General features: G+C 37.9%; 6 protein-coding genes across 7 annotated transcripts in view; 1 reads left to right on the top strand and 5 right to left on the bottom strand.

Moving 5' to 3' along the window:
* LOC145220706 (uncharacterized) overlaps positions 1 to 2,522 on the top strand; it is a 37,310-nt gene extending 34,788 nt beyond the window's left edge. For both annotated transcript variants that reach the window (XM_080087944.1, XM_080087945.1), the window contains exon 10: positions 1,267 to 2,522. In XM_080087944.1, the coding sequence (XP_079944070.1) occupies positions 1,267 to 1,811 (545 nt within the window). In that variant the 3' untranslated portion in view covers positions 1,812 to 2,522. The remainder of the gene's footprint in view (positions 1 to 1,266) is intronic.
* A 2,908-nt stretch (positions 2,523 to 5,430) lies between these two features.
* Positions 5,431 to 13,014, bottom strand: LOC145220712 (uncharacterized). Its single transcript, XM_080087953.1, has 7 exons — positions 12,656 to 13,014; positions 10,909 to 11,059; positions 9,931 to 10,106; positions 8,406 to 8,594; positions 6,988 to 7,224; positions 6,450 to 6,631; positions 5,431 to 6,136 (listed from the first exon to the last, which is right to left on the bottom strand). Exons 1-7 carry the CDS (start codon positions 12,834 to 12,836, stop codon positions 6,065 to 6,067), a joined length of 1,188 nt encoding a protein of 395 aa, XP_079944079.1. The 5' UTR covers positions 12,837 to 13,014; the 3' UTR covers positions 5,431 to 6,064.
* Positions 13,015 to 15,263: 2,249 nt separating this feature from the next.
* Positions 15,264 to 17,566, bottom strand: LOC145219944 (microfibril-associated glycoprotein 4-like). Its single transcript, XM_080087240.1, has 7 exons — positions 17,374 to 17,566; positions 17,016 to 17,141; positions 16,682 to 16,827; positions 16,519 to 16,615; positions 16,069 to 16,165; positions 15,932 to 15,996; positions 15,264 to 15,811 (listed from the first exon to the last, which is right to left on the bottom strand). Exons 1-7 carry the CDS (start codon positions 17,564 to 17,566, stop codon positions 15,567 to 15,569), a joined length of 969 nt encoding a protein of 322 aa, XP_079943366.1. The 3' UTR covers positions 15,264 to 15,566.
* Positions 17,567 to 18,553: 987 nt separating this feature from the next.
* LOC145219943 (microfibril-associated glycoprotein 4-like) lies at positions 18,554 to 20,783 on the bottom strand. Its single transcript, XM_080087239.1, has 10 exons — positions 20,694 to 20,783; positions 20,591 to 20,621; positions 20,459 to 20,518; positions 20,330 to 20,389; positions 20,203 to 20,262; positions 19,894 to 20,019; positions 19,551 to 19,696; positions 19,396 to 19,492; positions 19,013 to 19,111; positions 18,554 to 18,690 (listed from the first exon to the last, which is right to left on the bottom strand). The coding sequence occupies exons 1-10, from the start codon at positions 20,781 to 20,783 to the stop codon at positions 18,554 to 18,556; spliced, it is 906 nt and encodes a 301-aa protein (XP_079943365.1).
* A 1,493-nt stretch (positions 20,784 to 22,276) lies between these two features.
* Positions 22,277 to 24,571, bottom strand: LOC145219941 (microfibril-associated glycoprotein 4-like). The gene is made up of 7 exons (XM_080087238.1): positions 24,520 to 24,571; positions 23,695 to 23,754; positions 23,283 to 23,428; positions 23,132 to 23,228; positions 22,853 to 22,949; positions 22,713 to 22,777; positions 22,277 to 22,521 (listed from the first exon to the last, which is right to left on the bottom strand). The coding sequence occupies exons 1-7, from the start codon at positions 24,569 to 24,571 to the stop codon at positions 22,277 to 22,279; spliced, it is 762 nt and encodes a 253-aa protein (XP_079943364.1).
* Positions 24,572 to 25,522: 951 nt separating this feature from the next.
* LOC145219940 (microfibril-associated glycoprotein 4-like) lies at positions 25,523 to 27,653 on the bottom strand. Its single transcript, XM_080087237.1, has 10 exons — positions 27,623 to 27,653; positions 27,306 to 27,426; positions 27,181 to 27,211; positions 27,012 to 27,102; positions 26,815 to 26,940; positions 26,593 to 26,738; positions 26,424 to 26,520; positions 25,980 to 26,076; positions 25,855 to 25,919; positions 25,523 to 25,767 (listed from the first exon to the last, which is right to left on the bottom strand). Exons 1-10 carry the CDS (start codon positions 27,651 to 27,653, stop codon positions 25,523 to 25,525), a joined length of 1,050 nt encoding a protein of 349 aa, XP_079943363.1.
* Positions 27,654 to 27,930: the final 277 nt, after the last annotated feature.

Below are 27,930 nucleotides of genomic sequence, written 5' to 3'. Positions count from 1 at the left end.
ATAAGTTCTTGAAAAACAACTATAGTATTTTGTTTAGTATCACAAATATTCGTCACTCCACATTCAATCGAACACACTTTGCTTTCGGAATTCCCCCGTCAATAAACATATGCGTATAAATTGTAAGCCGAACACAGGGCAAAAAAAACTGTCAAGTCTAACAAAAGATTATTTGCGTTTGGTAATGGCATTTTACATCGATCAGCTCTTTGAACACAATTGACATGAAATATCTCTCGTGAACACAATTTATCAACAAAGGTTTCAAGAATTTTCCTTTATCCCTACTCAAATGCCTTCAATACCCATTTTCACTTTGTTTTGTCGAATGCAACGCGATATCCCCAAATTACTACAGACGAGGTACAACTGTCGATGCTTATCAAATTTTAGTTACATGGCCAGGTGCGCTGAAACTATTAATAACGGCGTCTGTCGAATGGACAATATGAAACCTTATTCAACTTCTTTTTTTTGCACAGGCAGTTTTTTATTTATTATTTTACGACAATCAGACGACAGTCTGGAAACTGAAAACTGTCCTTTGTTGTGTCACCATACGAGAAATAAATGTATTTTCAGGTAAAGGGTAGTCGATAATAATAGTAAACAAAAGAGGAAAAGCGAACGAAAGAGGCTAAATGTCAATAAAACGGCAGCAGAAATCAAAATCTGTTACATGCACGCAAATATTTATGAACAGCATGGGATAATGACAGTGTGTGAGCGTCTGTTAAATCAGGATGACCAAATAGCATGAAACGAATAAATGCACCAGGAGAAAGATTGGAAAGAAATGATGCGTTAAACTTAGCGTAAACTTAGCATTCAACTTCTTTTGGGCCCACTCATTTTTGGCTTTTATATTTTTAAGCCTAATGGTCTTTTGCAAGCGTTTGTCGAAAATTTTCACCAAGATAAAGAGAAGCAGTAAGAGCAAGTGCATTCACAATTCGGGGTGTGTCTTAGATATTACCAGTGCTTTCAAATTTTAGGAACGTTAGACACGGAATTGTTTGGTCAAAAAAACTTTCTTTTCTTCTAACTTGCATATTTAAAACCTGGTTAAAGCATGCAGGCTATTCGCGCTGGTGATATTTGAATCTTTCACTACAGATTATCATTTTTAAACCGACTCGTTGGCTGGTTTGTTTTTTTGACGGGACATCTTTGAAATCTGTTTGTTAAAACACTTGATGTGTCATGCAAGCTGTTGCATAAAACGCTTGTCTTTAAACAGAAGGTTATTCAAACCTGTTTTTTTAGAAAATCGTACGGATTCTGTTGACTTTGTTCCTTCAACTGTTGAAGGCTATCTCGACAAGCCGGAGGTACAATCAAGCTCTTTTACTGACGACTCCAGTGGCCTCACTGACAACTACATTCCTGAAAGCATGTGCTCCAGCAGCGGTGTGTCATCAGGTCTTACAAGCGCCGGCATTGCAGACATTGATCACTCAATCCGATTTGAACCGTCCAGTCGCCATTCCGAGACTTCAGAAGATACTGGCCGCGGTTCCGCCGGCTGTAACAGCGAGAACGAAACAGATATGCCGAGCTTCGAGAATTCCTCTCCATTTGACGCGGGAAGTGAGCCCTCGGATTTCGGCAAACCTGACGATCGGTTGTCGTTCGGGGACGATGTGTTCGATGAACTTAAGATGGGCACTGCGGTCGGACCACCACCTGGATCTGAGAAAATGATCCATAACATGTTTTTCGCCAAATCAAAACACATTAGTACGGATTCGGCCGTTGGTCATTTGTCGCAGAGCGAAGCTTTGCCTGATTATAGTCTACTTGCTCATTGACACTGAAAGTGTCAATTTGTTGAGAAAAAAAGAATTTTCGGCTCGCAAAATATTACTTGGACTCTGCGAAATATGAAATAAACTCCACTGGAAAATCCTGGTGCGGACACAACCTGATGACCGAAAGTATATAAAACCCGAGGTTGTATGATTGTTAAGCTCACAAATTTAAGACGGTGACCACCACACCGCTTCGAAAAGCGGCATTTGGCAAGCTTGGCCTTTTAAGCCGAACTTTGAATGCCTAATGCTTATTTTGATCGGCTTTTGTTTTCAGTCGATGAAATTAAAGCAAGATTTAAATTCTACTTTCTGTTTTGGACCAGTTATTGTGTACACGTCCATATTGTAACTATTTTCAATTCGTCTGCTTTGATTTCCCAAATGCTGCACCTTGCCCACAACGTTATCCATTAGCGGAACCTGTTTATTTCTACCCAATAAGTTAAAACAAACAAACAAAACGGTTTGGCGGTTAGTTGGTGTTTGGGTGCCATTTAAACTTATGTGAACCGAAATGTAGTTTAGTTTCTTAGCTCCGTCATTGCGGCGTTTTAATGCTTTTGTTTTATTGCATGACATGCTTGGCTTTGTACTAGTTGCAAAAGTCGCAATGGCCTTTGTTTTAATGTAAAATGTACATTGAGATTATTATCATCATGCAGCTGTTGTACGCGCTCTTTTCCGTTTCGCCCTTTTGCCAGAAGCAACCATATCTCCTACGCGCCACCCTTGTGTACAGAAGGCAACGAGGCATCGGTTGACCATTGCATTCTCCCATGGCACTGTTGTATACTTGCTCTGTGGCACTGCAATGAAGCATCGCTCTAACGAATTTGCATGCAAAACCGAACATTATTTGGGTTAAAGTTAGTGTACTTAGCCCTTGCTAAACTTGTGTATAAAGTTCTAAGCTGCAGATAGTACACAGTATTGCGCTTTCAAAGTCTCATCAATGCACCTGGTGATTAGACATTGACCACATGGGCTGGTGCAGTGCCGCATTGTGGCTACCATAGCCTGTGCGGTCAATGTCTTGTCACCAGCTGCACTGATGATACCTCATACGTCGTAACATTATGCTCTGTCTGCGGCTTAATTAACATGTAATGACTCTTTGCTTTTATAATGCGAAAACGGTATTTGTTAAAACATCGGTAATTATCAATGTTTGTTTGCAGTTTCATGTCATTCTTTATTTGACGTTCGCTCGAAGCGGAAAATTGTAACAACAAAATCACTATAAACTATTATCTGTCTGATGATAAAACCACAACGTGTGAGCAAACACTCTTGTTTGTATAAATCACATGCAGCCAGAAACGCTTGGCTGCTACTCATCTTGCTTTGTGATTTTTGCGCAGCCTACGTTTCCTGTTCAGGTGTTCTTTTTCCCAAAATCTCCATTTGGTTTCATTAATCACGTGTCCTTTCGTTCTGCACCACTGCAAAAGCGTGACCGCCCGCGATTTCCATCTGAAAAACACTTTTGCGTTCAATTTGTCACACTTGAAAGCCTGTCACTGACTGTTTTGAGCACATCACAGTCACAAATGAAACCCAAAGTTTTTCCCTTCCAACAGCTCATGTGCACTCCTAGCGAATTTAGCTTTTACTTTGCATGTTCGTTTCGAAAGTGTGTCTTCTGATCGCAGATTTTGATGTGACTCGGTTTTGTTTTGTTAAAATACTGTATAAATATCCGTGTTTGCAAAATGCTTACCAAAACAAACTGTTTAGATAGATGAAGATTCCAGCAATTAAGATTGCATGACACTACAACGAGAAGAGAGTTGTCAGTTTTACCTTCACTATTCAGTAATGTATTAAGACAGTGGTTTCCATTTTTTTGTACTTCCTGGCCTAGATTAGTTATGACCTAAGTAGCTTCGTGGCTCACCACAAAGTGCCGAACATTGAAAATACTTCCATTCTGTCACAAGCAAAAATGGCAGCCTATTTATCATATTATACACAAAGTTGAAATCGTTCTGTGGTCCACTGAAAATTGTTCGTGGCACACGGCAACCACTGTCTTATAACAAAATTTTGACAGAAGTTTTCGCATATTGAGTTTCTCAATGAGTTGTGTGCCACCGATGTTATATCAGTACTTGCAGAAGTGACACTTTTTTGCAGATTATGAATTTGCATTTACAAGACATCCGTCTACACTAGTCAGGAAAACTGCATTAAACAAATGTGTCGGAAATGCTATCACAAGCCTAACTTACAGACGTTTGAACTTATTGTTTTGGTGCAGAAATGTCCAGCCAATTGCCTTGTAGTCATTTTTCTTGGTATGTGTTTGTATTTATATTTTTCCTGAAGGTCAAAAAATGCGGTTATGTCTCACATCATTTCGTTGCAGTAATTTTAAGTATTTTATATACCTGTCCTGTTAAAGGTTAAGACCGAGGTTGTAGCCATTTGGTATTAACTAACTAATAATAGCGTGATTCTAAATGCAGACTTGGAAGCTAAGTTGAAGGAAAATGCCACTTTGGTCATTGCTAATGCAGAACAGGAGACTGTTAAGCGTTTGTTTTTACCTTTTGTCTATTTTACATTTCGGGTAGAGGAAAAGTCGAATCATGTACATGTTGGCAATTTGGAATAGTGTGATTTCACTTCATAATGTAAGTATCACCATTTATCTTTTTGATCCTAAACTTCAATTTGTTTGGCAATATCCACTTAAAACTTTTGACGAGGCCGCTTGAGATACAGCTATTTTCTTTGAAGCTTTTTCCTCCTACGTGTTCTAGGCAACCGTATTTGGTTGCATAATCATGTTGAAATAATTTTGAACCGGGCAACAAAGGTAAAAGCAATTTCCGTCTGAAGAAAATCGATGACGTGTGATTATGATTTGTTGCCTAATTTAGGTACATGAATGTGTCACTTCCGTCATTGTCCAATACAGAACCAGGCACTGTAATGCTCCTTGCCGTTTATTTTTACGGATTGGGGAACGTCTATTAGCCATCTGGTTATTAATTTGGATTTGTGACACAGTTTTATTCTCAAGGTCTAAAAATCAGGTAATTTTTTCCGTCCATATTTTCAATAAATGGAGTTTAGTTTTACAACCTGTCTGTTTTTCTTATTGATGACTTGGGGCTACTTGAGTTTTATAGGAAATGGTCACTCTGGTCATTTGCCCAATACAGACCGTAAACAGCTCGTGGCGGTAATTTATCTTTTGTTCTTGCCTGGGTCTGCTTCCGCTTTTCTGCCAGCAATGCTTCTGTTTTGATTTGTCGGAAACGACAGGTGGCTACCACGAAAAGCGTTTTCTAATGACTCTATGGTCATCTTTTCTGACTCCTGTTGTGATCACCTTAGCCAATCACCAACGCTAATTTAATTGTTGTTTTTATTTTCTCATGTAACATAATAGGATGTGCTAACTATGCCAGTCTTGGTGTGATGGATTGCGTTTTTCCAAGCGATTATTGAAATCAACAGCCCGCGGTGTTTACGAACGAATACAGTTGAAACGACCGTGATGGCAACAGCGATTTGGAACCTCTGCATTACGATGTATTTACCATATTTTATCAAGTTTGAAAAACATAAAATTTGTGATCTTGCTTTTGCAAAACGTGACAAGGAACAACATCTCACGTTCTTATTTAATGATATTTTCAGACAAGCACACCAACACACAAGTGATACATTGTCATGGTAAGTTTGCTCAAAAGTTGTTCACATTGACTGTCTGCTGCCAAAACCATTTTAACTACTTGTATTTTGTTTTCAGCAAGCAGTGTACCTAGGCTATATAATTGGTGAAACCCGATATTTTACCAGAAGGCCAAACATATTGACATATCTTCTATATACGCTGCAAACGCTAGAGCATATCGTTGTGGAGGATGTTAAAGCAAAACATGACTACGACAACATTGTGTTTCGCAAGCAATGGCGTTACTTCGTTTCTTGTAATAGAAAGCCATCAACACATCTAGTAGATAATGTTGTAAAGTAGGTTACGGCAGTAAACCTCCGGTAATAACAGCTTTCTTCATTAAACGTAATCTTTCGCGATTGGGTTATGGAGACTTTTGTTGAAAAGGTAGAGACCAGTGGAATTAAAACGAACGTTCTTCCAAACCGTGCCACGCCAGAATGTACAATACAAGCTCTGCTCAGAAATCTAGGGATAACCTTTTGAGACGAAGAAAAACACAGCATTGCCAATTTACAAAATTCGGAAAGTTGTTTTTGACACTGCTCGCTGTCTGGCGCTAAAGAGTTTCATTTCTGCTATGCATCGTTGTAATCAAGGCGATGTCTTCATTTACATCGGGTTTTTCATTCTAAAAAAGAATTTGTACTGTTTGAAGTACGTTTTTAGATTTTATACCTAAACAATCGAGAAAAGATCGGTTTGATACCAACATTTCTGCTCACAAACAAATAAAGCTTTTAAAAAACACAGGACACAACAATACGCGATCGTGTATCTCTGCAGTTATAAGTTTTGGCTTGTTTCTAACAATTTCAATAGTTTCTGTGATGAACCTGAAATATATTGCGTATGAGTGTCCAGGTTTACCCTTACATGGCCTGAACTGACGCACGTGTTATTGATTACCACATTTTTATGTGGCTCTACTTCTTTGATCTTACCGTTTCGGACCAACGTTGTTTTTTCTCTTTACGCTTCCTTTTGGCATGTCTACGCCAGCATACAACTGCCAGAAGTGCCATGAAAACTAGCGCCAATCCGCCTATCAGGCATGGAATTGTGTAGTCTTGTTTGTACTCTGTGTGACTTTGATATTGCTCCCCAATCGTTTCTGCTCTGACCTCTGGAATAAATACCATCAATTAACATGTCTTCATACATGCAAAAAAAGTTGCTCCTTACATTTGCGAAAAATCAAGGGTTATATCACGAAGATATTTAAACATAACTATAATAATAAAGTGACATTACGGTTGTAAGCATCACTAATTTTAAACCAAGCCACAATAAAAAAAAATGTAAAGGCATCAAGCCAGTGAATGATAAGCTGTAGACAGTGAACACTGTTTCTACCTCAGTGCAGTTGGTGACGAGAGATGAGCCTTATAGGTTAGTGTTCCTATCCAACGGCTCTCCAGACCTTATAGGTCTAAAAGTTGTGGTCTTATCACAATAAAAAAGTTCTGATAGAAAACTAACCTGGTGGTAGAAGGCAGTAAACTTTCGGTTTTAAAATTTCTCCTGTTACGAAGTGAAAACATTTTGCTTGGTCTTTCGGCTTGAACGTTGTCGGATTTCCAGGACTAAATTTCTCTTTGGTACAATTACAAGTTGGACAGATTTGCTCCTGAGTTTGCAAATAGTCTGTTGCGTCGACCAGTTTCTTTCCAAAAATACCATCCAACCTTTTCACGCCAATCCCGTGTTTGGCGATTTCTGTCAAATGAATTTGGTATGTTTTAGCTTTATTGGCTATTAGGATTTAACCTCCTGTAAATGAAATCACTAGAGAGCAGTATAAGTCAAACAAGTCTTCCACACCCTGGTCTAGCACTGAGACATGGAAACAAATTCAAATTTCCACAGGTTTATTTGAACAAGTTCTACAACTGTACAGGGAAAAAATCAGTTGTGTTTTCATGATGCTGAAAAGGCTCATTAAATTTGATTTTGCGTTGAATCACATATCGTTTAGTATTAAATATTTTGATATTTAATTGGTCCATAAACATTAATAGTACGATGCTAATAATCACGTTTTTTGACAAAATGTCTACACTTTTCTCATGAAAAACAGGACTGCCGGCTTGGAAAACAAATTTTTCACAGAACATGGATAACTTTCTTTGCAGGTAGCCTAATCGTGTTTACCCGATTTTCCATGTACGGGTTTACCCGATTTAGACCATTACCCATTCAAATTGATTAAGGAGCAAGAAGCAATGTTCACTCTTGCGTTTCCCCCTAACTATCATACTGTTTACTTTCTGCATACGCTCCATATATGCACCTGCTCGATCGCTTCTACGGAAGGTTTTACCAACCCAAAACATCACATGCGGCCCATATATGCACCAAAGAGGTTTGTTGGAGGAGTTTTTGTCAGGTAGTTATAATTAGAGCCCAGAACCCCATTTGTCAATGTTAAATTCCTGCTCATGAGCTATTGTATCAATTAACTTGTCTGGTGGCTATAGTTTGTTTGGTATTCCTTGGCGTAGCCTAAACGGCGAGTTGTAGCCTATTGCCACGAAGTGTTGTTGTGGCGGTCGACTGACGGAATATACCGGCTATATTTTTTATAGATCCTCCTTGCAAAGTTGTTTTTATATTTACACCACAGAATTATTACAGTTCTCCCAACAAGGCGCCTTAAGTCTGGTATTACTCCCACGGTCTGTTACGTGAACAATATTAAGACTATAAACTGCTTGGATATATGTGCCGTAAGTGGCCTACCTTAAACCACAAGTTTGATGTAAAACTTGTACAACTCAAATATTACAACGTTTGGCATTTACTGTTGTCATTCAGGTATATAACAAACCAAGCGTCTTTCCTACTACATTTCTGAGGCTGTTTATAGGCAAAACCAACTATTCAACGGCTGATTTTACCTGCTGACAAGGAAAAGGAACACATTTCTACTTCTGTTTGAAATCGACTATCTTGGCCTCCAGTGTTCGCGAATCCCACGATCATGGTCTTCTGTTTTATTGCACCCGTCTTTTTATCCAGCACGATGCACGCGACCTCCTTGTCGCTGGGTTTGATTTCAGGGCATATCGTTTCGTAACGATAATAAACTAAAACAGAAATATATTTGTGTAGTTGCAGTGAAAGTAGAGGACTTGAAACAAATTTCGGATTTATGTTATATTGAGGCACTTTTGACGTTTAAGAAAAGAGCATAATCACCGTGAAATTGCTACGTTGAAACTGTGTAACAGTATCGTATGTCAAATATTAAATGGCGAAAATTACCTCAAAAATTTAACAGTCAGACAATCAGGTTGCAATCTTTCGTTTCGATTGTGCAAGTAATAAAACAACCACGAATCCACTACTTCATACCCACGCACACTTCCTCGTTGCGTTATGTTCATGGTTTCAAACCTTTTTGTATGCGTACCCCTTTTAAAGACTTGTGAAATCACCAAGAAGGCTACAATTAGCCAATTTTAGAACCTTCAAGGTATTTTGAAATTTTGCTCAACGTTTGAGAATCACTGATGCGTGGTGAGCAACAATTGGCATTTTTAGAAGATTGGAGGTATTTTAAAAATTAAATGAATCATTTCCTAAACGTTTAGGAATCACTGATGTATAATGAGCAAAACGCCACCCAGCAACATTTGTTTGTAATCTACACAAGGGGCCTCGTTTCCGATCACCAATTTCTGTTGGGGTAACATCCCACTTCACTGCAGCCCCCGGTCCCCTATCACCCTACACACCCCAGTGGTTTGTATAATTAGTTGTTCCCCGTTCAGCTGGAAAAAATTGGATCAACTTTAAAGCGTTTAGGTTGCGAAGAAACGGGTTCTAAAATAAACTTTTTCGCCGTTGGGCAATTTTTCGTAAACTTTGTGTGCGTATACGTTATTTAACATCCAGCAGAGTGGTGCTTAAAACATATTGATGTATCTTATTAACAACTGGTTCTTATTTTGTGTCGACAATGTCCAATATTTGCATGTTTGCACTAATTGACCGTTTAAATGTTCTGGTTTATCTGTCTTTAGGGGTCTATATGGTAAAATTGTGATTGGGTTTCTTGTGAAGTACAATGCTCTTTTTATTTATCGTAAATGCAGAACAGACTGCTGCATGCATTTAAATGTTGTTATGATTTAAATCCGGCATGCAATGATGGCACCAATTTGACTTTGATTTGGATCATATGTGTTGATTTGTTCATCAACTAGGCTACACATAAAGTTATCAAATATCTCTAATCACGAGGTAGAAAAACACATTTTACGCATTGGCGATTTTTAAACGCCAGGTATAGGCTATTATGTTATTTACGTTGATAAACCATTAGAAGCTAATAGATACTTTCATTAGCACACAAGCAGTGTGAAACTGTATCCAATCAGGGGACGAGAAAACATGATGCCCTGTTATGCTAATACTTACCGTATCTGTAAGCGCTCACTTCTGCACCCAACCTCAACTTGTTTAAGGTCATTGAGACGAAAAGTTCACCGGGGTGATCAAACGCAACCTTGCAATGATTCTTCGTCAGAGGAACTCCACAACAACTCATAATCGGCCGTCCCGACTCTGTGAGTTCCAGTCGGCCTTCCTTAGCGCTAAACGTGCAAACAACCCATCTTTACATATCAAGCATGTTGGATTTTTCAGTCAAGAGAAAAAAGATTCGAATGACACACAAAGACGTCATTGCAGCTGTACTTGTGTGCGATGGAACCAGTCACAACAGAATTTTGAATAAGACCGCCAACTGACGTCAAACATTAGTCATAAGTTTCACTTGTATTACATCTAGTCTGAATAACGTTAATACAACGAAATCGTTGTTTTGAAAAAGCTTTAGTGTGAAGGTGGAAACAAAATGAGAACTCGAATATGCTGAAACATTTGCTGGTTTCGACTTATTTCACTTGTTTGCGCGTCTGCTACGATTTCTAGTAAAGCTGTTCTTTGACAGTCGATATGATGCGTACATCAAACCAAGCGTAAACTATAATCCTATTTGCCCCACGCTGTTGCTTGGTGTGGTACGTTGTCCAAACTGTTGATTAAAGTTCTACGAAAACCGTCAAATACTAAAACAACAAACGACCGCTTCGGAGGTTTGCTTTACTGCATGGTGATGTTAATAAACTATACGCGGTCAAGCATTATTGAAAAGAGTGGTTCATGATTAGAGGAAAACGGTTGGATAGATGACAAAACCACAAACGACTGATTAGGATTTCAAGGACCGTTTCCATTGCTCTCATAAATGCACAAGACAGCTGCATAATTGCCAGCTGATGAGCCTTACCAAAGGTTTTTGGAATAGTAAACTACAGTACATATGTTATGATGTGAGTTAGTTAAAATACGTAACTATTGGATTACAGTTCCGTATTTCTGTTACTTGCTTACTGTTTCCAGTGGTATGCGGTGACAGTCACGTTGTCCAAGCTGTTTTTTAAGCTTTCCTGAACTCCTTTCGTGTTCCACGATAATGTTTCGCTGTTCTTGTCGTAGGAAACAATTTCGTAGCGAAACAATCGAGCTAGCACCCGTATGCTTGCTGAAACCAAAAACATACTTTGTTTTCAAAAGTACAATTCAGAACTTTCAAAACATTCACGTTGTAAAGCTGTGGCTACTTTTCAAGGATATTAATCAAGTGTTATGAAGAAGAACATGTGCGTGTCAAATGATGTAAAAAAATTAACCATATAATTAACCATACTAATCATATAAATGTTATCTGACGTTTTTACCATGGTGCAGAAGGGTTGACTTCTCAAACAGGCTCCGTTATTCGTTGAACAAAAATTTGCAATGTTTCAAAAAATGGACTGAATGTTTCTCACATCCGCTAATTCATGCGCCTAACCATGCAATTAAATTGCGGCGATAACGGATAGATCAAATCATAACAACATAAAACCTCTCACTCCGTTTAATACTTAGACCACCATGTCTGATGCCAAGATGTGGTCTACTTTGTGCGTCGTTCGCCAGACCTTTAAAGTTAAAACGTCTAAATGTGGCTCAAATTGAACATGTAAACCTTAAGTAGACGTCGGATCCCTTCGCTGAAGATCTCTATTATAAATTTTGGGTTTGCTGACGTAAAAGTGGTTCGCTGGTGAACTTATTCGATAGTCTTTCCAGGCAGTCCAATTAGCGTCCGTCAAACTCCCGCCAAATGTAGCGTGTGTGACGTTGACAAATGATTGCGGCGAAGATCACTGCGATTAACGATCGGAAAATCTATCCGGAGGTGTTTATTCCATAACAAGCGAATCTTGGTGAACGCCTTAGTATGCGTCATTATTACTTTTGCTGCGCCCTTATTAGGACACAGGTAAACACACAAACTTGAGATTAAATCTTAATATATCTTAGCAACCATGGAATTTAATGTCACAAGAATTTCTAAAAACTTTTTTAAACCAATCTTTGTTACTTTCATGTAGTTTGCAAAAAATCATACGTTCTTCTTGATTGGTTAGCTGGCTTCTTATAAATGCATTTAAAATATCAATGATGTTATTCACACTACTATAAGCATGAACATATGTATGTCAGTGGGTCGTGACTAATATCTTTATTGGCTTTACATGTTCAGCGCAAACAACCGATAAACTTGTCCAAATATGCACATGAAGTTTGAAAATCATTTAATTGAACTTTACTCCGAAACAATAATGAGATTTGTTGAGTTTAGCAAACAGTGTTTGATTTTGTGTGGGTTCTGTGGAGAGATGCTACGTGTGACTCAAACGTTTGTAATGGCTGAAAATGCGTTTCCTTAAAGTTTATGCAACTTGACTTTTGTTGATATTGGCTTAGTTTGTTTCCTAGTGCATCTCAAATAAATCTAAATTTCTTGAAAAAAGCCAAAACATATTTGTGAGCTCGCTGAATTAATTTAAAGCGTTATCGTTTTGAGCGTCCACGCTGACCGAATATAGAACACACAGGCCACAACATAAAATAATGCATCGCAAAGAAATTAAAAAGATCGCAATTTGTTGCAAGAAGCCAAAAAAATTCGAACTCGTCGATTGATTCAGAGTGCCATTTTAGAATCCTTGTTGATAGAATACAGACAACAAGCAAGCCAGCACATAAACCATTCTAATGTAATATTTACCAAATGTTTTAAACCTACCTGCCACGGACCTGTTGAACTCTGGCCTCTCCTTTGTGATGCAAAACCTTGCACATTCTGGTTCTTTCGCTTCGTCAAAAGTCTTGCACGTCCTTATGGCCTTGAAGCCATTCAGTGGCGTTATTACGTAGCTTCCCAATGTCGGCAGCAGAAAGATAACAATCGTTAATATTCGAGCCATGTTGCAGCGATCTTCGCCTGGTCTGTGTATCTGCTACAAGTGAACAGCTACTGAACATGAGATTCTCTGCCTTTTTCTGCCATTTATCCGCTTTTTCTGGTAATTGTTTCTCTGGCAGTTATCGATGTTCTTGTCCAAATGTGGCCTTTCAAATCATGCTTACTACTAAAGCGGTTTGTATTATCGCTTGTCTGTTATTCAAATTGGGTTCCTAATCACTAAAACGTCTAACGACCTGAAAAAAACGTTAATGTTGTCAAGAAAATCCTGCCTAATTGGTTAAACTGGAACTTTACTGTCCACGATAGAAACTATCGTATGGATAAGGCTCACTTCTGATAAATTACTACGTCAAAGTTTGTTTATTTTTGTAATCCGCTACATGGCCGCTGTGTTAGAGACACTTAAAGTTTTGTGTAAATTGCACTTATGATTCAGAACAGCAGGAGTGTCCCGTTCTTACCATTGCTGTGTGTTGTGTTAACCAGACTTCAGTAAACAACGCACAAAGCAAACAAGTACATAGCAATGACAAATATTGTCTTGTGGGTGTCCGTGTATTTGTAACTGAAACCTCTAAGTGAGTCAGAAAACACAATATTTGAAAACATGTGTGATAATACCGAAACGTATATGACAATACCGACATTTTCACATACTTAAACGTCGATTAATCACTCAGTTGAAAACAGTTTATCTTATATTATGGATATGTGGTTTTACTAATCATAATCTTTATTGGTTTACTGCTAAGGTCGTCAGATGCACTAAGGTACATTATTGGAACCTTTCGTATATTTAACAGAAACATAAGAATTAAACTATTTCAAAGAACCGTTGGAATTGAATTAACATCCAACAAACGACGTTGGGGGTTCGTTGCAACAGCCTGAAATCGCTTCAATGGAATTTCAACCACAATTACAGCGTTTTATTGCGGTTTGCGTTCTGCGGCAAGGTTAATGCAAATGTCGCTTCAGGGCACTCTTATTTTTTGTGTTGTTTCGCCACTTGAGCACCCAACTAGCGCCGTTGTGTTGGGTAAAGTTCTTCCATGCGTTTTATGCATGTCAGCATTTTCATTAAGAGTTCCAGAGATGCCCTTGCATTAACAAGAATTGCAGTGAGGTTTCAAGGCACAGGAAAACTGTCGATCACATGGCCACCAACAACCACATTTCCTGGGTCGTTTCTTCTGCTTATGGAGGTTTGCTGCGTTTGGTAACACTGGTCCTCCTTTGTTTCGGTTTTGTTTTGCGTTTGTGGGCGTTCTAAGGCCTTTCGTGTCTGAAAAGCTAAAATCTATTGTTGCAACAAATGTTTAAAGGTTATAGCCGAAATCGAATATCCGTCTGAATCTTGCTGAACTAAACCGATTTGGATGTTTTCCGCAAACAGTCGAAGTTAGATAACCTCATGCAAATGGCATATTTTTAGCGCGACAAATACCTGATTACTGTCTAATAGCGGCCAAAGCTCATAATGGCTCTCAGCCGTAACCGAAACATCTAATTTTAGCAGGCGGTCCCTGTCAACTGATGAGGTTCTATTCTTTTTGAAGTTGATTTTTTACGTGGGCTCGAAATAGGGACTAGCATGGAACCGGAAAACTTGTGTTAATTTTGTAAAACGTTTGTCATTGTTTTTAGGTTTACAAAAACTTTTTCTGCGATTTTGACTTTACTTTAAAAATCCATTGTAAATTAAAGGAACTCCTTAAATGGCGGTTTGTTGACAACGAGACAACGTGAGGTGGTGCTACGACGGGGTCGACCCGCATGAGTACTTGTTACACCCTGATGCAGACAAAAAGATAAGTTTCCTGTCCCCGTTTTTGGGCCACTAGTTCAATGCAACGGTGCATGTTGACCTACAAGCATGTTGCTGAACTCTCCGATTTGAGTTTATTTTGTAAATTACTGTTTGAAGTTTCTACTTGCTTTGCACGCTTGGAAAAACACAGACGATCCTGGCTTAAGTATCTGGAACGCTCTGAAATTATTTTTACTTTTTGATATTTTTCATGACAGTTTTCTTCCTAATACTAAAAGACATTCGTGCAAGCACACCCGATGCGAACCACAACAAACAATTTCTGCATTTTTATAATTCTAACTTTACAAAAGGCGTCGGTATTTTACATTTTTTCTGTTTTATAAATGCGACCAAGTTTAGCTGGAAATAATTGCACAAAAGACAGATTTCGATTCTCGTTTCTAATTTTTTGCATGGAATTGCTAGTGGCGTTGGTTACACTTAAATTGTAACTAAATTTACGAAGTTTTTTAACATACGTGAAAATTTCTGACGGTATTTAATTTATAAATGTAAGTGGTTAAGTGATCTCCGTCCTTTGTGAAGAATCTAGTTCCAGTGGGTCGCTGACCGTCGCCTTCAACCAACATGAGCAAAGGTGAGACAAATCTCTGAAGGTGTTAAGGTTTACTATACGCAATGAAACCATCAGGCAGACAATGGTCTTTTTCTGACTATAATCTGTCATGTTTTGTGATGTGTGTTTCTCAATGCTTGGTTATATTGATGTCTGATTGGACATACAAAAACGCTGCCTAAATTTCAAGGACTTACCAGCTATAAATCAGCGAAAATCAATACTATAAACATTTTACGTTAAATACTTTGTACAATTGTTACAGCACAATTACATACACCATGAACACATTAAACAAACAAGCCAAGGCAACGTTTTGATTGAAACTGCACATGTATTTATTTTCTTCTGATTTTCATCTCTATTGTTTTAAGTGAGTAGTAATACCCACGAAACGGCCTCCAGCACACACCATCAGCATATGAATCATGTGGACCACCATAATAATATCCGTTAGGATTTCCACTGTGGCAATTTGTGAACCATCCACCACCTTTATAGGTCTGAGCACAATTTCCTGAATGTGTATCTTGATCTCTGTCTTTGGTTGAGAATCTGGTACCATTAGGTTGCATTCCATTCCCTGTAATCACAAACAAACAGCAAAAGATATTGACAAAATTATCCACAGTTAACGCAGTTCTGTTGCAAATAACTGGTACACATTTCAATTTTAAAATAAAGCGAGAGATCACTGAGTTACCTGCTGGTCCGGAAAATCTGCTTTGTGTCAAGGCGTAATCGTTTCCTGGACCAACAGAAAATATCCTGAAATAGTTGCGCAAGGCATGGTTTAGTTTGAAGCATCACTCTTGTTGTAAAACGGAATCCTGTACATACCCGTAAAAGGCAAAAGATTTGTTTCCCTCAAAGTCCTCCATATCAACTCTCATTTCATATTCGCCACTGCTTGTTATCAAGTGTAAGTTTTCAAGACCTGGAAAACAAGCGAGGTTGGCGACAATGTTGACAGGTCAAATACTCCGCAACAGTAACGTCCAGTACGGCACAAAACGGGTCCTGCTCGAAAAACAACCCACAATTCGATGTACGAAATCAGCCAGTTCGAGCAAGAAACTGCCTCCTTGTCACTCAGCTGTTGTAAGTTGCATTACATCAGAGCTATTAAAAACGTTATCGCAGCGAATGCCAGGTGGCCATACATGTTTTATATAACATATTATCTTATTTGCTTGGTTGATTTAAAAAAAAGCAAATAGTTTCATGCTGTGAACAATTTAGAACATTTGGTCGACAGTTGTGCCCCGTGCTATGCTTCTGAACTCTTACCTAACCAGAATTCGCCATCTAGTTTCCCAAATCCGTTCACGTAATCAACCCATCCACGGTTAAAGTTTTCTGACCCATCTTTTCTTTTCTGAAACACCTGTTAATAATTTTTTTGCATTTTTGCTGTATAATCGTATAATCAATGTATAAAATTTCACCCTACCAGCCATCCACCGCCGTCTGTCACCAAATCGCAGTAAACTTTTACTCCTTGTCGCCCTCCAGTGAGCGGATAAATCGTGTAAACGCCGCCGGTGTCGTTTGGATGACGAGGTGCAACATCCCGACAAGACGTTGGGTTGATTGCAGCTGAACATAAACGATGGAAATAGAAAATATCTACAGTACAAGGCAAAAGTGCCCTTTTCTTTTGTCCCGATAAAAATATCCTTTTGAGGTCGGCCTCGGGTTTTATTAAAGTTTCGAACACGACCAAAGCGTTTGCTATCATAACTTTGAGATCTTATTAACTGATGTGTGAATTGACTTTCAACCACCTTCAGCTCTTGCGAGTCTCTCTTGTAGTTGCCGCAACGCGTTTCGAAGTTCGATTTCAGAATCACATTCGCATTGTTCCGCCGCGTCGCCTTTGTCTCCCTTAGGGCCGGAGAATCCCCGTGGACCTAGCAAATAACTTGTTTATCAGCCTTGTACTTAGCCTACCGAAATAAAGAGATGGACGAAAAAGTCAGAATGTTTGCACATATTCTTTTTGAAATCGGCATTAGTTTTTTTCACAAACATTTTCTTTTCACCAGCCAACAACTACGTATTTGAGTATTAAGATGTAGCCTAAGTGTTAAATACACTTTTGTTGCCTTCATATTTAAGTACAGTACCTTATATTTGTCTTACCTCTTTTGCCTGGTGGCCCTCGACCGAAGCCTGGCATTTTGGCTGTGTTTGATTGATTATTATCCGATGAAGATCTTTGAAACACTTCATGCAAACTTCCACACTGAAAACTCACTGAGCATGATTCCAAGTTTATGTGACCGCTTGCAGCAGCGAGAAACAACAAAACCAGTGAAAAGTGTTTGAGGGCCATATCAACGTTCAACAGAAAGTCTAGTCCAAATGCTGCATCTACTGTCACAGAAGGAGAAATTGCTTGCGGTGAGATCAAATAAAGCACTTATACCTGAAATTTAAATTCTCCTGAGCTCTAACGAAGTTATGTCTGGATTGTTGTTTTTGTCAGACTCACAAATAGTTGTCTTAAATTTGATTACTTCATTTATTTTTCATTTTAAGCTAAGCTATACTTCCACACCACGCCCTTTGTAGTGCTTGCTTTAATTAATTTTCATTCAGAAAAATTAAATATTCATCAAACTATATTATGTTGTGAGGAAAAATTAAAAAGACTGAGGAGTAATTGTGATTAAGGAGTTTTGTGATACTTTCATGACAATCCCTACTACTGGTCATTAACGAAGTTAACAACGTTTTTGAAACTATAACGCCCCTAAAAGTCAAGTTACAAAAACTTTTTACAAGCTTTTCATTGTATCCACTTGATACAAGAGCAAATGTAATCTTGTGGGGTTTGGACAACCGTGTTTGTAAACGTTTGCACGCATGTGAAAGAAAATGTTTATGCTATGCGTCTGGTAGAAATCATATATATTTCCCTAAAAATTGACGTTGTTTAGACCTGCAGTGCTTTGTGGTGGAGAAATGAAACGCATTAAACGAGTTTTCACAACGAATTTATTGCTCAATGCATTTTTCCCCGGACCGACAAGCAACAAACTAAAGCATAATGCCAGGTGTTTCGTAAATAGCCGCCAATCGCCATTTTAATATATATGTGTTTCATGGTCCATGTTTTTAACATAAAGACGGTGTATACAATTTAAGAACTTACCAGCAGTAAATAAGCCAAAGTCTTACAATATTACAAACATTGTCAAGTTGAATACTTCATACACATGTTTCAACACAATTAAATACATATATATACAGTTCGTGCAGCATAAACACAATAAACAAACAAGCCTAGGCAACGTTTTATTTAAAACTGCACATGCATTTACTTTCTTCTGATTTTCATTTCCATTATTTTAAGTGAATAGTGGTGACCACGGAAATAATACCAGTTAACACCATCAGCATATGAGTCATGTGGACCACCATAATAATATCCGTTGGGATTTCCACTATGACAATCTGTAAACCACCAACCACCTTTGTAAGACTGAGCACAATTCCCTCCTGAATGTGTATCTTGATCTCTGTCCTTTGTGGAGAATCTTGTACCAGTGGGTTGCAAGAAATAACAAACTTGATTTCCCTCGTTTTTAGATAACTGGTGCACGCATTTGCACATTCTAAAATAAAACTAGTTATTTACTTACTTACCCGCTGGTCCGGAAAAACTGCCTTGTGTTAAAGCATAGTCGTTTCCTGGGCCAACAGAAAATATCCTGAAATAGTTGCGACAGGCACAGGTTAGTCTAAATACCATGATTGTTGTAAAATCGAATCTTACACCCGTAATGCGCATAAGATTTTATTCCATCAAAGTCCTCCATGTCAACTCTCATTTCATAATCGCCACTGTTTGTTATCAAGTGCAGATTTTCAAGACCTGGAAAGCAAACGGGGTTTGCGACAATGTTGACAGATCAAATACTCCACAACTAGTAGGTAGGTCGCAATAACAACGGTAAAATGCGGATGAGATAAAAGTGTTTAAACGGCTTACGAGATGCATGCACGTGCAACAAAAGTAACTTTTTGCCCCTCTCAAAACGCAGCTCGCAACTTAAAGTGAGAACCCAGCCAATTGCCTACTTGCTGCCTACTTAGCACGTAGCTGTGGTAAGGTTCATTACATCAGAGCCATTGAGAACGTTATGGCGAAACTCTTACCCAACCAGAATTTGCCATCTTGTTTTCCAAATCCGTTCACGTAATCAACCCACTCACGCTCAAAGTCTTCTGACCCATCTTTCCTTTTCTGGAACACCTGTTGATTTACTTTTTGTATTTTTCCTTTATACTCAATGCACAAGCATTCACCCTACCAGCCATTCGGTGCTGTTTGTCACAAAATCACAGTAAACTTTAACTCCCTGTCGCCCTCCAGTGAGTGGATAAATCGTATAAACGCCGCCGGTGTCGTTTGCATAGCGAGGTGCAACATCTCGACAAGATTTTGGGTTGATTGCAGCTGAACATAAACAATGAAAAAAGGAAATAGCTACTGGACAAGGCAATTGCCTTTTTGTCTTGACCAAATAAAAGTATTCTTTTGAATTCGGCCTCGGATATTTTAACTTTTATTAGTCAAATTCCAACGGGATCAATAAATTTATTAACATCGTTATGAGATCTTGTTAACTGGTTTCTGAATTAACTTTCAACCACCTTCAGCTCTTGCAAGTCTCTTATGTAATTGCTGAGTCACGCTTTGAAGTTCGATTTCAGAATCACATTCACATTGTTTCGCCGCGTCGCCTTTGTCTCCCTTGGGACCGGGAAATCCTCGTGGACCTGTCAAATGGAGAAAGTAACTAAGGTAGGTCATTTTATGTCCACTACAATGAAAACGATGGATTTACAGATTTTCCCGCTCTCAACTTGACTAAACTCGTCACATTTATATTTTGAAGTCGTAACGTTTTGTTTCAATCGACTTCTTAGAATTGTGTCATTTAAATCTAAGATGAATTATACCTGCTGTCAGATTCAATCTTTTCTGCAATTCAGCCGCTAGTTGTTGTAATTCCTGTTCTCCTGCAGCATTTCAAAACGTTGCATTAAGTAAAATGTTGTAATTGTTTTGGTTTCAAAGACTTTTTACCTTTTGTTAGATTCAGTCTGTTCTGCAATTCAGCTGCTAGTTGACGTAGTTCTTGTTGATCTATATTATTTCAAGAATTTGCGTTAGTTGAAAGTTATTGGTAATTTTTTGGAATCAAATACCCTTTACCTTTCGATAGATTTAGTCTTTTTTGAGTTTCAGCTGCCAGTTGCTGCAATTGTTGTTTACCTAAAATAATAAGCCATGCTAGTTACAATATTTTAACTAAGAGGTTTTAGTTAATTTGGCACGAAAGCTTACCGAGAAAATTGTTTGACTTTCCGTTAAACATCTGTGTATAAAAAAAACTATGTTTACATTTCTATTACGCGTAATGGTAAGAAATGAAAATAACAGTTCTTACCAAAACGTAGCCACCAACTATTAATCCTATTACAACACACATAACAAGAGCAATGACAACGTCAAATTTTCTTAGACTTGTAGAATCCATCTTTTTTTCTGTTGGTGGTGAATGACGTTTTGTTTCTAAAATTAAAAATGTTTCTAAATTTGCAGCTTTTTTTCCTGTGGTTAATTTTTAAATCATTGCTGCTGTCATTTCCCAATAATCGTTTTTGGCATAATAGGTTTAATCTAACATTCTAACAAATGTCCTAAACTCCAACATGCCAAAAACGTAGACTAGAACCTGAAAGTACAAAACTGAAATAATAAAGTAACAACGTACCAATTGATTTTGACAAATTAACTTCCATCGTTCTAAAACGAAAAACACTTGTTTGACTCGTCAGCTGGTTTGGGCAAAAACATTGGTGGGACCCGTCAAACCTCCCACGTTCCTTTAATGCATGTATTCTCTTTTCCTGTAACAGACAACACCAACTGCTTTATCCACCGCTTATCAACGGGCTCAGTTTGTTATTTCCTTGTACACTAGAAATTCGTTTAGATATTTTGAGCTTTGTTATGTATCAAAACCTTTGCCGAAATTATTTCAATCGTCCGCCCGAGTTCTTCCAAACAGACAGAAATACGCCGATGACTTCTTCTCCGTACGTGTGATTAACTTGGATAAAAAGGAAACTCGATTTTTGATCACCGCTATTTATTTTTTCATCTACGTTTTAGTTGCGGATTGTTTTGCAGTAACGAATATTTGTAATTCTTCTGTTTATCATGTCGGACCAAACAGTTATGAATATTCGTGTTGGGAACAGTTTAGAAGAGACCTGCAAGAAGAAATGTGCGTGTTGGCTGAGCCCTCTGTTTCTTGATTTACCACTATTATCCGGCGAACGCAACACACGCATAATGCTATTTGAGTTCGTTCCGTGTTGGGAACAGTTCAGAACAGGCCTGCAAGTAAGAAATGTGCGTGGCTAAACCACCTCTGTTTCTTGATTTACCACATTTATCCGGTAAACGCAACACAAGCGTAATGCTATTTGAGTTTGTTCCACATGGTACTTTTGTTAAATGAGTAAGTGGTTATGCAGCTAAACCTTGGTGTCAGCTTGGATAAAGGCTAAACAATTATCATTGATGTATAATACTTAATTACCTTCAAAAGGTGTATCTGGCTCTATTCTATTTCAGACAGTAAATTCGACATTACCCAAACTTTCATGGGAAAGTTGCCCCTGTTTTTAATGGCAAATAAGCTGGACCGATTACCTTTAGTTTGCCACACCTTAAAAATCTAAGCTATAAAACTACGCGAAGTCACTTCAAGATAATATGTTAGCTTTCTGATAAACATTTATATGACTCTTAAACATTTAACTAGTTTTGTTGTTTTCTGGCGACCAAATATCTTTGGAAACGTAGTTTGTTTGCACAACAACTTGTATAATTGTTTTTAAATCTTGCACATTGTACACATACACTTTTATTTGCAATCGGTTGTATAACTCACCTAAATGCGCATATTATATACCATAAATATAAGTTGGTTGTCGTTTAATTATCCTACTATGTTTGCAATTATGTTTTTTTGATTTTCAACTCCATGGTTTTCAATGAGTAATGGAAACCACGAAATGACTCCCAGCAAACACCATCAGCAAATGAATCATGTGGACCACCATAGTAATAACCGTTGGGATTTCCAACGTGGCAAGCTGCAAACCACCAACCACCTTTGTAAGTCTGAGCACAATGTCCTGAACTCATATCTTGGTCTCTGTCCTTGGTTGAGAATCTGGTACCAGTAGATGACATACTATCGCCTACGTAAAAAAAACCTTATACAGACCAAAAGATACGACTAAATTTAACTGTCAGAAGAGCATAAAAACTTATGGCATGTTTTAAAAACAGTATAAAGATTTATTCAGACGTGCAAAAGATTGTATGCAGTAGTGAAAGCAAGTACATGTTTCTAGCGTTAATTTTTGCTATAATTAAGTCAAGAAATTACCTGCTGATCCTGAATAACTGCCTCGCGTAAAGGTATAACCAATTCCTGAACCGACAGAAAAATTTCTAAAACAAGTTGAAAATAACTGGCCTAGTCTGACATAGCGACTACATTGCAAAAAAACGGAGTTGCACACTTACCCGTAATACCCATAAACTTTGGTTCCCTCAAAATCCTCCATGTCAATTCTCAATGCATAATGGTCACTGTTTGTTATCAAATGCAAGTTATCAAGGCCTAAAAGCAAATAAGTTTTGCATTCAACTGCTTAAAATGAAAAGTGGAATCCATATTCAGTTTAAATTTTAAGTCTTCGTTGCTTGGCCAGTGAAAACGAGGTATTCTTTTTTTGAAACCAATAATACCAAAGCAACCAGCAAAATTCTATGTTTCTCTCTCAAGCAACATCGTCAACTCACCCAACCAGAATTCGCCATCTAGTTTTCCAAACCCATTGACGTAATCATCCCATCCACGGTCAAAGTTTTCTGAGCCGTCTTTCCTCTTCTGGAACACCTGTTGATAGACGTTTTATTACTGTGTTTGTTAAAATGAGTTTTTCCGTCCTACCAGCCATCCGCCACCGTCTGTTACCAAATCGCAAAACACTTTGATTCCCTGTCGCCCTCCAGTGAGCGGATAAATCGTGTAAACGCCGCCAGTATCGTTTGCATAGCGAGGTGCAACATCCCGACAAGACTTTGGGTTGATTGCAGCTGAATTAAGATTTTTGTGTAATAAATGTTTGGAAATTTGAAAAAAATGTCAATATGCGAATTAACTAATTGTTAATAAACTTTCAACTACCTTCAGCTCTTGCAAGTCTCTCTTGTAGTTTCTGCAACGCGTTTCGAAGTTCGATTTCAGATTTACATTCGCCTTGTTCCGTCGCATTGCTCGGACCTGACAATCAGTGTAAACAGGGTTTTGTTGACTTCCATTCCATTAGCTTACATTTTTTAAATTAGATTCAAATTCTCACCTTCTGTCTGATTCAATCTTTTGTGTAACTCCGTCGCGAGTTGTTCTAATTCTCTTTCACCTAAATCTTTGCAGTTGTATTGAACTCTACGCTATTTTTGTGCTTTGGTAAACATATTAATGTTCTTGAACCAAGAAGCTTTTAAATTTACTTTTAAATTCAAAATTAAAAAAAATAATAATCCCAAACTTACCGAGATTGCTGTTTGTCTTCGTGGTGAACACCTGGGTCAACATGAAATTTAAAATGATATTTTTGACTAGGAATTTGAACTAAATATTCATTCTCACCAAAACGTAACTTCCAACTATTGACCCAATGACAGCGCACAAAATTAGAGTTTTTAATAGGCAGAAGCATTTTTGATTTGCACTAGGACCATTTCTCTTTGCCTCCTCTGGTTTTGGTTGACATTCTGCGTCTATGACCAAAACATATCTCTTGACCATAACTACTGTTTTTCGAGTTAAAATGTAAAAAGTGCGCAAAATATGGCGTCCAAGTCTAATCAAAACCTGCTATAGAAACTTATATGCTGTTAAATTTTCATGTCAATTACATCAAACAAATGTTTAGACTCAATTCTTAAACAACCAAAGACAACATCATACCATTTGGCTGTGGTAAATCGTAAGTGTTCATCTTTTCACAGTTAGCACATCAAGTGTTGATTGTGTTCCATCTGCATCTTTTCTGATTGTACCAACGATTCTAATTGTAATGTCGTGAATGCATTTTGCTTCCTTGCAAAAACAACAACGCGTATTACAAAAACTTCCTGTGTTTTCTTAAAACGCTTTCTCTTTCTTGATTTACAACACCTACCTGCTGTCATCGCGTTTGCGTCAACGTCTTTCAGTGCAGTTGGTTTTTGCATTTCTTACGCAGCTCGCTTAAAGCTGCGACATACGCTACGTTTTGCATGTGAGCTCATGTTATTGTAAAAACACTTTTGTAAAAAATTGGTAATAACTCTACGTTCCCCAAAATTATTTAGTTCAATGATATTTAGTCGTAAAAGCTAATAAATTATAAACTGCGGACAGTACACACTGTTTCGACCTGTAAGGTCTGTAAAGTGTAGCTTGAGGCGACGAGAGATCGGTCGTATTGCCTGGTGAGTCATACAACGGCAATCCAATTTGTTGGGAGTAACAGGCTTAAAAACCATGTATACCACCTCTGTTTCATGATTTACCACTTTTATCCGATAAACGCAACACAAGCGTAATGTTATTTGAGTTTGTTCCCCATGAAAATACGTAGCAACGGAAATTACGCACGATATAGAACGGAAATGAGTAGGCTGCACAGTTTGTAATGCGGTGTGTGGTACTTCTGTTAAAAGAGTGAATAGGTTTGCAGCTAAATCTTGGTGTCAGTTCGGATAAAGGCTGAAAATTTATTATCAATGTCTAATACCTACCTACGAAAGGTTTATAATTTTGCGAATCTGGCTCCATTCTATTTCAGACAGTAAATTCTTCATTACTCAAATTTTCATGGTAAAGTTGCCCCTGTTTTTAATGCCCAATATAATTGACCGATTGCCTTTAGTTTGCCGCACCTTGACAATCTAAGCCAAAAAACTACGCGACGTCACTTCAAGATGCTATGTTAGATTTCTGGCAAAATCACTCTTAAACGTTTATCTCGTTTTTTTGTTTTCTTGCGGCCAATTATGTTTGGAATCGTAGTTTGTTCACAAAACAACTTGTATGATTGTCACTTTTATTTAAAATCGGTTGTATAAATCGCTTAATGTGCACCTTATATACCATATATAGAAGTAGGTTGTCGTTTAATCGTTATCATACTATATGTGCAATTATTTTTTTCTGATTTTTAACTCTATTGCTTTCAATGAGTAGTAATACCCACGAAATGGCCTCCAGCAAACACCATCAGCATATGAGTCATGTGGACCACCATAGTAATAACCATTGGGATTGCCAGCGTGGCAATGTGTGAACCATCCACCACCTTTGTAAGTCTGAGCACAATTTCCTGAATGTGTATCTTGATCTCTGTCCTTTGTGGAGAATCTAGTACCAGTGGGTTCCAACCCATTACCTTTAACAAGTTGCAATCCATTACCTTGCAGTATGACAACAATCATCATGATTATAGGTAAAAATATTTGAGTAAAAAAAAATGTACCTGCTGGCCCGGAAAAATGTTCTCGTGTTAAGACATAATCGTTTCCTGGGCCGACAGAAAAAATCCTAATGATAAAATAGGTTTTAGTGCAAAGTATTATTCATGTTGTAAAATCACACCCTTACCCATAATATGCAAAAGATTTGTTTCCTTCAAAGTCCTCCATGTCAACTCTCATTTCATAATCTCCACTACTTGTTATCAAGTGTAAGTTTTCAAGACCTGGAAAGCAAATTAGTTTGCTGTAAACTGGTCAAGGGTTTGCAGTAGGTAGAAACTATTACGAGTGGTGCAATAAAGTGTTAAATACTTTTGTAGGTTTTTGTAAACAATAAATTTACATGAAAAAAATTATCATTAGCAGTTCCATTCCATTCACACACGTTCTGCTGCCTAGTGCTGTGTTAGAGACTATAGGCATAACACAAAATGTTTGTTTATATGCTTTCGCTATTGCTCGCGCTCATAGATACGGCGTGGTCACATACGGTCACGTGATATACTGTTTACATAGAGATCATTTAATTGTAAACACTACAGATTCCAACTGAAAAAGCATGCCCACTTACCCAACCAGAATTCGCCATCTAGTTTCCCAAATCCGTTCACATAATCAACCCACCCACGGTTAAAGTTTTCTGACCCATCTTTCCTTTTCTGGAATATCTGTTGATTCAGGTTTGCTTTACTAAGTAAAATTTCGTTTTATTTGGTTAATAAAAGAGACATTCACCCTACCAGCCATCCGCCACTGTCTGTCACCAAATCGCAATAAACTTTGAATCCCTGTCGTCCTCCAGTGAGTGGATAAATCGTATAAACGCCGCCGGTGTCGTTTGCGTAGCGAGGTGCAACATCTCGACAAGACGTTGGGTTGATGGAAGCTAAACATGAATGTTAAAAAACGTAAAGCGTGCATGTAATAGCAGACATTACTTTGTGAACAATCTTCCCAAATACCTTCAGCCTTGGCAAGTCTCCATTGTAGTTGCTGCAACATTTTTCGAAGTTCGATTTCAGAATCACATTCGCATTGTTCTGCTGCGTCGCCTTTGTCTCCCTTGGGACCGGGAAATCCCCTTGGTCCTGTCAAACAGTGTCAAAAGGTTATTTTTTGCCACCAGCTTGAATTTCTCAGGTTAAATACAAGTTCCTACCTTCTGTCTGATTCAATCTTTTCTGTATCTCCGTCGCTAGTTGTTCTAATTCTCTTGCACCTAAATGTTTGCAGATGTATTGAACCCGACACTGTATTATTGTTGTCAAATTGTTTTATTGATTCAAATCGGATTTAAGCACATAATTTGTAAATTTTCTTAAACTTACCGAGATTGCCTTTAGTCTTCGCGGTGAACACCTGGGTCAATTTTGAACTTTTAAATTATAATTTTCCATCCATAATTGCAAACTAAAAAAGTATAGTTACCAAAACGTAGCTGCCAACTACCAACCCTATTACAACGCACAAGACAACAGCAATCATAACGCCGAACTTGATTGACTTGGATGGGCTTGACACACTTGGAATGTAACCTTCTTTTTTAATCTCTGTTGCTGGTTGACCCTTTTCACCTATAGTTAAAAATATTATCAACTCAGTTTATTGTCTAATCTTTTTGTACGTTTTTTTGGAAAATTCGCACATTATTTTTTATAAATTTGACATTTTTTATGAATTTTACGCCTCGGATATGCATTTCATCATACCCCAAAACAAAATTCGTTCTGATTTTAAAGCGCTCATACAAAACACAAAACCACTTTATACCATTTAGATCCGGCGTTTCGTAAATATTCATCATGTTGCAGCAAATGATAATTGTTTGCCTTCCAATAGTCCCAGACCCAATAGCTGTTTATTGGTCGAAGCAAGAATATAAGAACAATCTCTCTTGCCACATATTGCTAACACCTACTGTGTTACTCAATACGCCTCCTTTATTCTATAATTGTAGCACACAGGTAACACCACGCTTTAGTACGTGTTTTTTTAAATAGAAGTTGTTTACCAAATATGTTGGTTTATTGGTGTCACAATTCCGTGCCTTTTAAGCAAGTCATCTGTTAAAAAAAAAT

The sequence above is a fragment of the Phallusia mammillata genome, chromosome 3 (genome assembly GCF_965637545.1).
Source record: "Phallusia mammillata chromosome 3, kaPhaMamm4.hap1.1, whole genome shotgun sequence".
NCBI lineage: Eukaryota > Metazoa > Chordata > Ascidiacea > Phlebobranchia > Ascidiidae > Phallusia > Phallusia mammillata.
The sequence above is the reverse complement of the archived record's forward strand: the minus strand, read 5'-3'. Positions and strand labels throughout refer to the sequence as shown.

Excerpts from the sequence above, each read along its gene's own strand:
- LOC145220712 (XM_080087953.1), bottom strand. The coding sequence starts at position 12,836 with ATGGCTCGAATATTAACGATTGTTATCTTTCTGCTGCCGACATTGGGA. Across the intron at positions 7,225-8,405 it reads TTCCTTTTCCTTGTCAGCAG|AAATCGCCAAACACGGGATT; the intron begins GTAAAATCAGCC and ends TTCATTTGACAG. Across the intron at positions 6,632-6,987 it reads TTACTGCCTTCTACCACCAG|AGGTCAGAGCAGAAACGATT; the intron begins GTTAGTTTTCTA and ends TATTTATTCCAG.
- LOC145219944 (XM_080087240.1), bottom strand. The coding sequence starts at position 17,566 with ATGGCCCTCAAACACTTTTCACTGGTTTTGTTGTTTCTCGCTGCTGCA. Across the intron at positions 17,142-17,373 it reads AGGGCCACCAGGCAAAAGAG|GTCCACGGGGATTCTCCGGC; the intron begins GTAAGACAAATA and ends GTTATTTGCTAG. Across the intron at positions 16,616-16,681 it reads CAGACGGCGGTGGATGGCTG|GTGTTTCAGAAAAGAAAAGA; the intron begins GTAGGGTGAAAT and ends AATTATTAACAG.
- LOC145219943 (XM_080087239.1), bottom strand. The coding sequence starts at position 20,783 with ATGGATTCTACAAGTCTAAGAAAATTTGACGTTGTCATTGCTCTTGTT. Across the intron at positions 20,020-20,202 it reads AAGATTGAATCTGACAGCAG|GTCCACGAGGATTTCCCGGT; the intron begins GTATAATTCATC and ends TCCATTTGACAG. Across the intron at positions 19,697-19,893 it reads GAGACTTGCAAGAGCTGAAG|CTGCAATCAACCCAAAATCT; the intron begins GTGGTTGAAAGT and ends GTTTATGTTCAG.
- LOC145219941 (XM_080087238.1), bottom strand. The coding sequence starts at position 24,571 with ATGCAAAAACCAACTGCACTGAAAGACGTTGACGCAAACGCGATGACA. Across the intron at positions 22,950-23,131 it reads AGATGGCGAATTCTGGTTGG|GCCTTGATAACTTGCATTTG; the intron begins GTGAGTTGACGA and ends ATTTGCTTTTAG. Across the intron at positions 22,522-22,712 it reads CAGTTATTCAGGATCAGCAG|GCGATAGTATGTCATCTACT; the intron begins GTAATTTCTTGA and ends TTTTTTACGTAG.
- LOC145219940 (XM_080087237.1), bottom strand. The coding sequence starts at position 27,653 with ATGAATATTTACGAAACGCCGGATCTAAATG. Across the intron at positions 25,920-25,979 it reads AAATCTTTTGCATATTATGG|GATTTTTTCTGTCGGCCCAG; the intron begins GTAAGGGTGTGA and ends TTTTATCATTAG. Across the intron at positions 25,768-25,854 it reads ACATTTTTCCGGGCCAGCAG|GTAATGGGTTGGAACCCACT; the intron begins GTACATTTTTTT and ends AACTTGTTAAAG.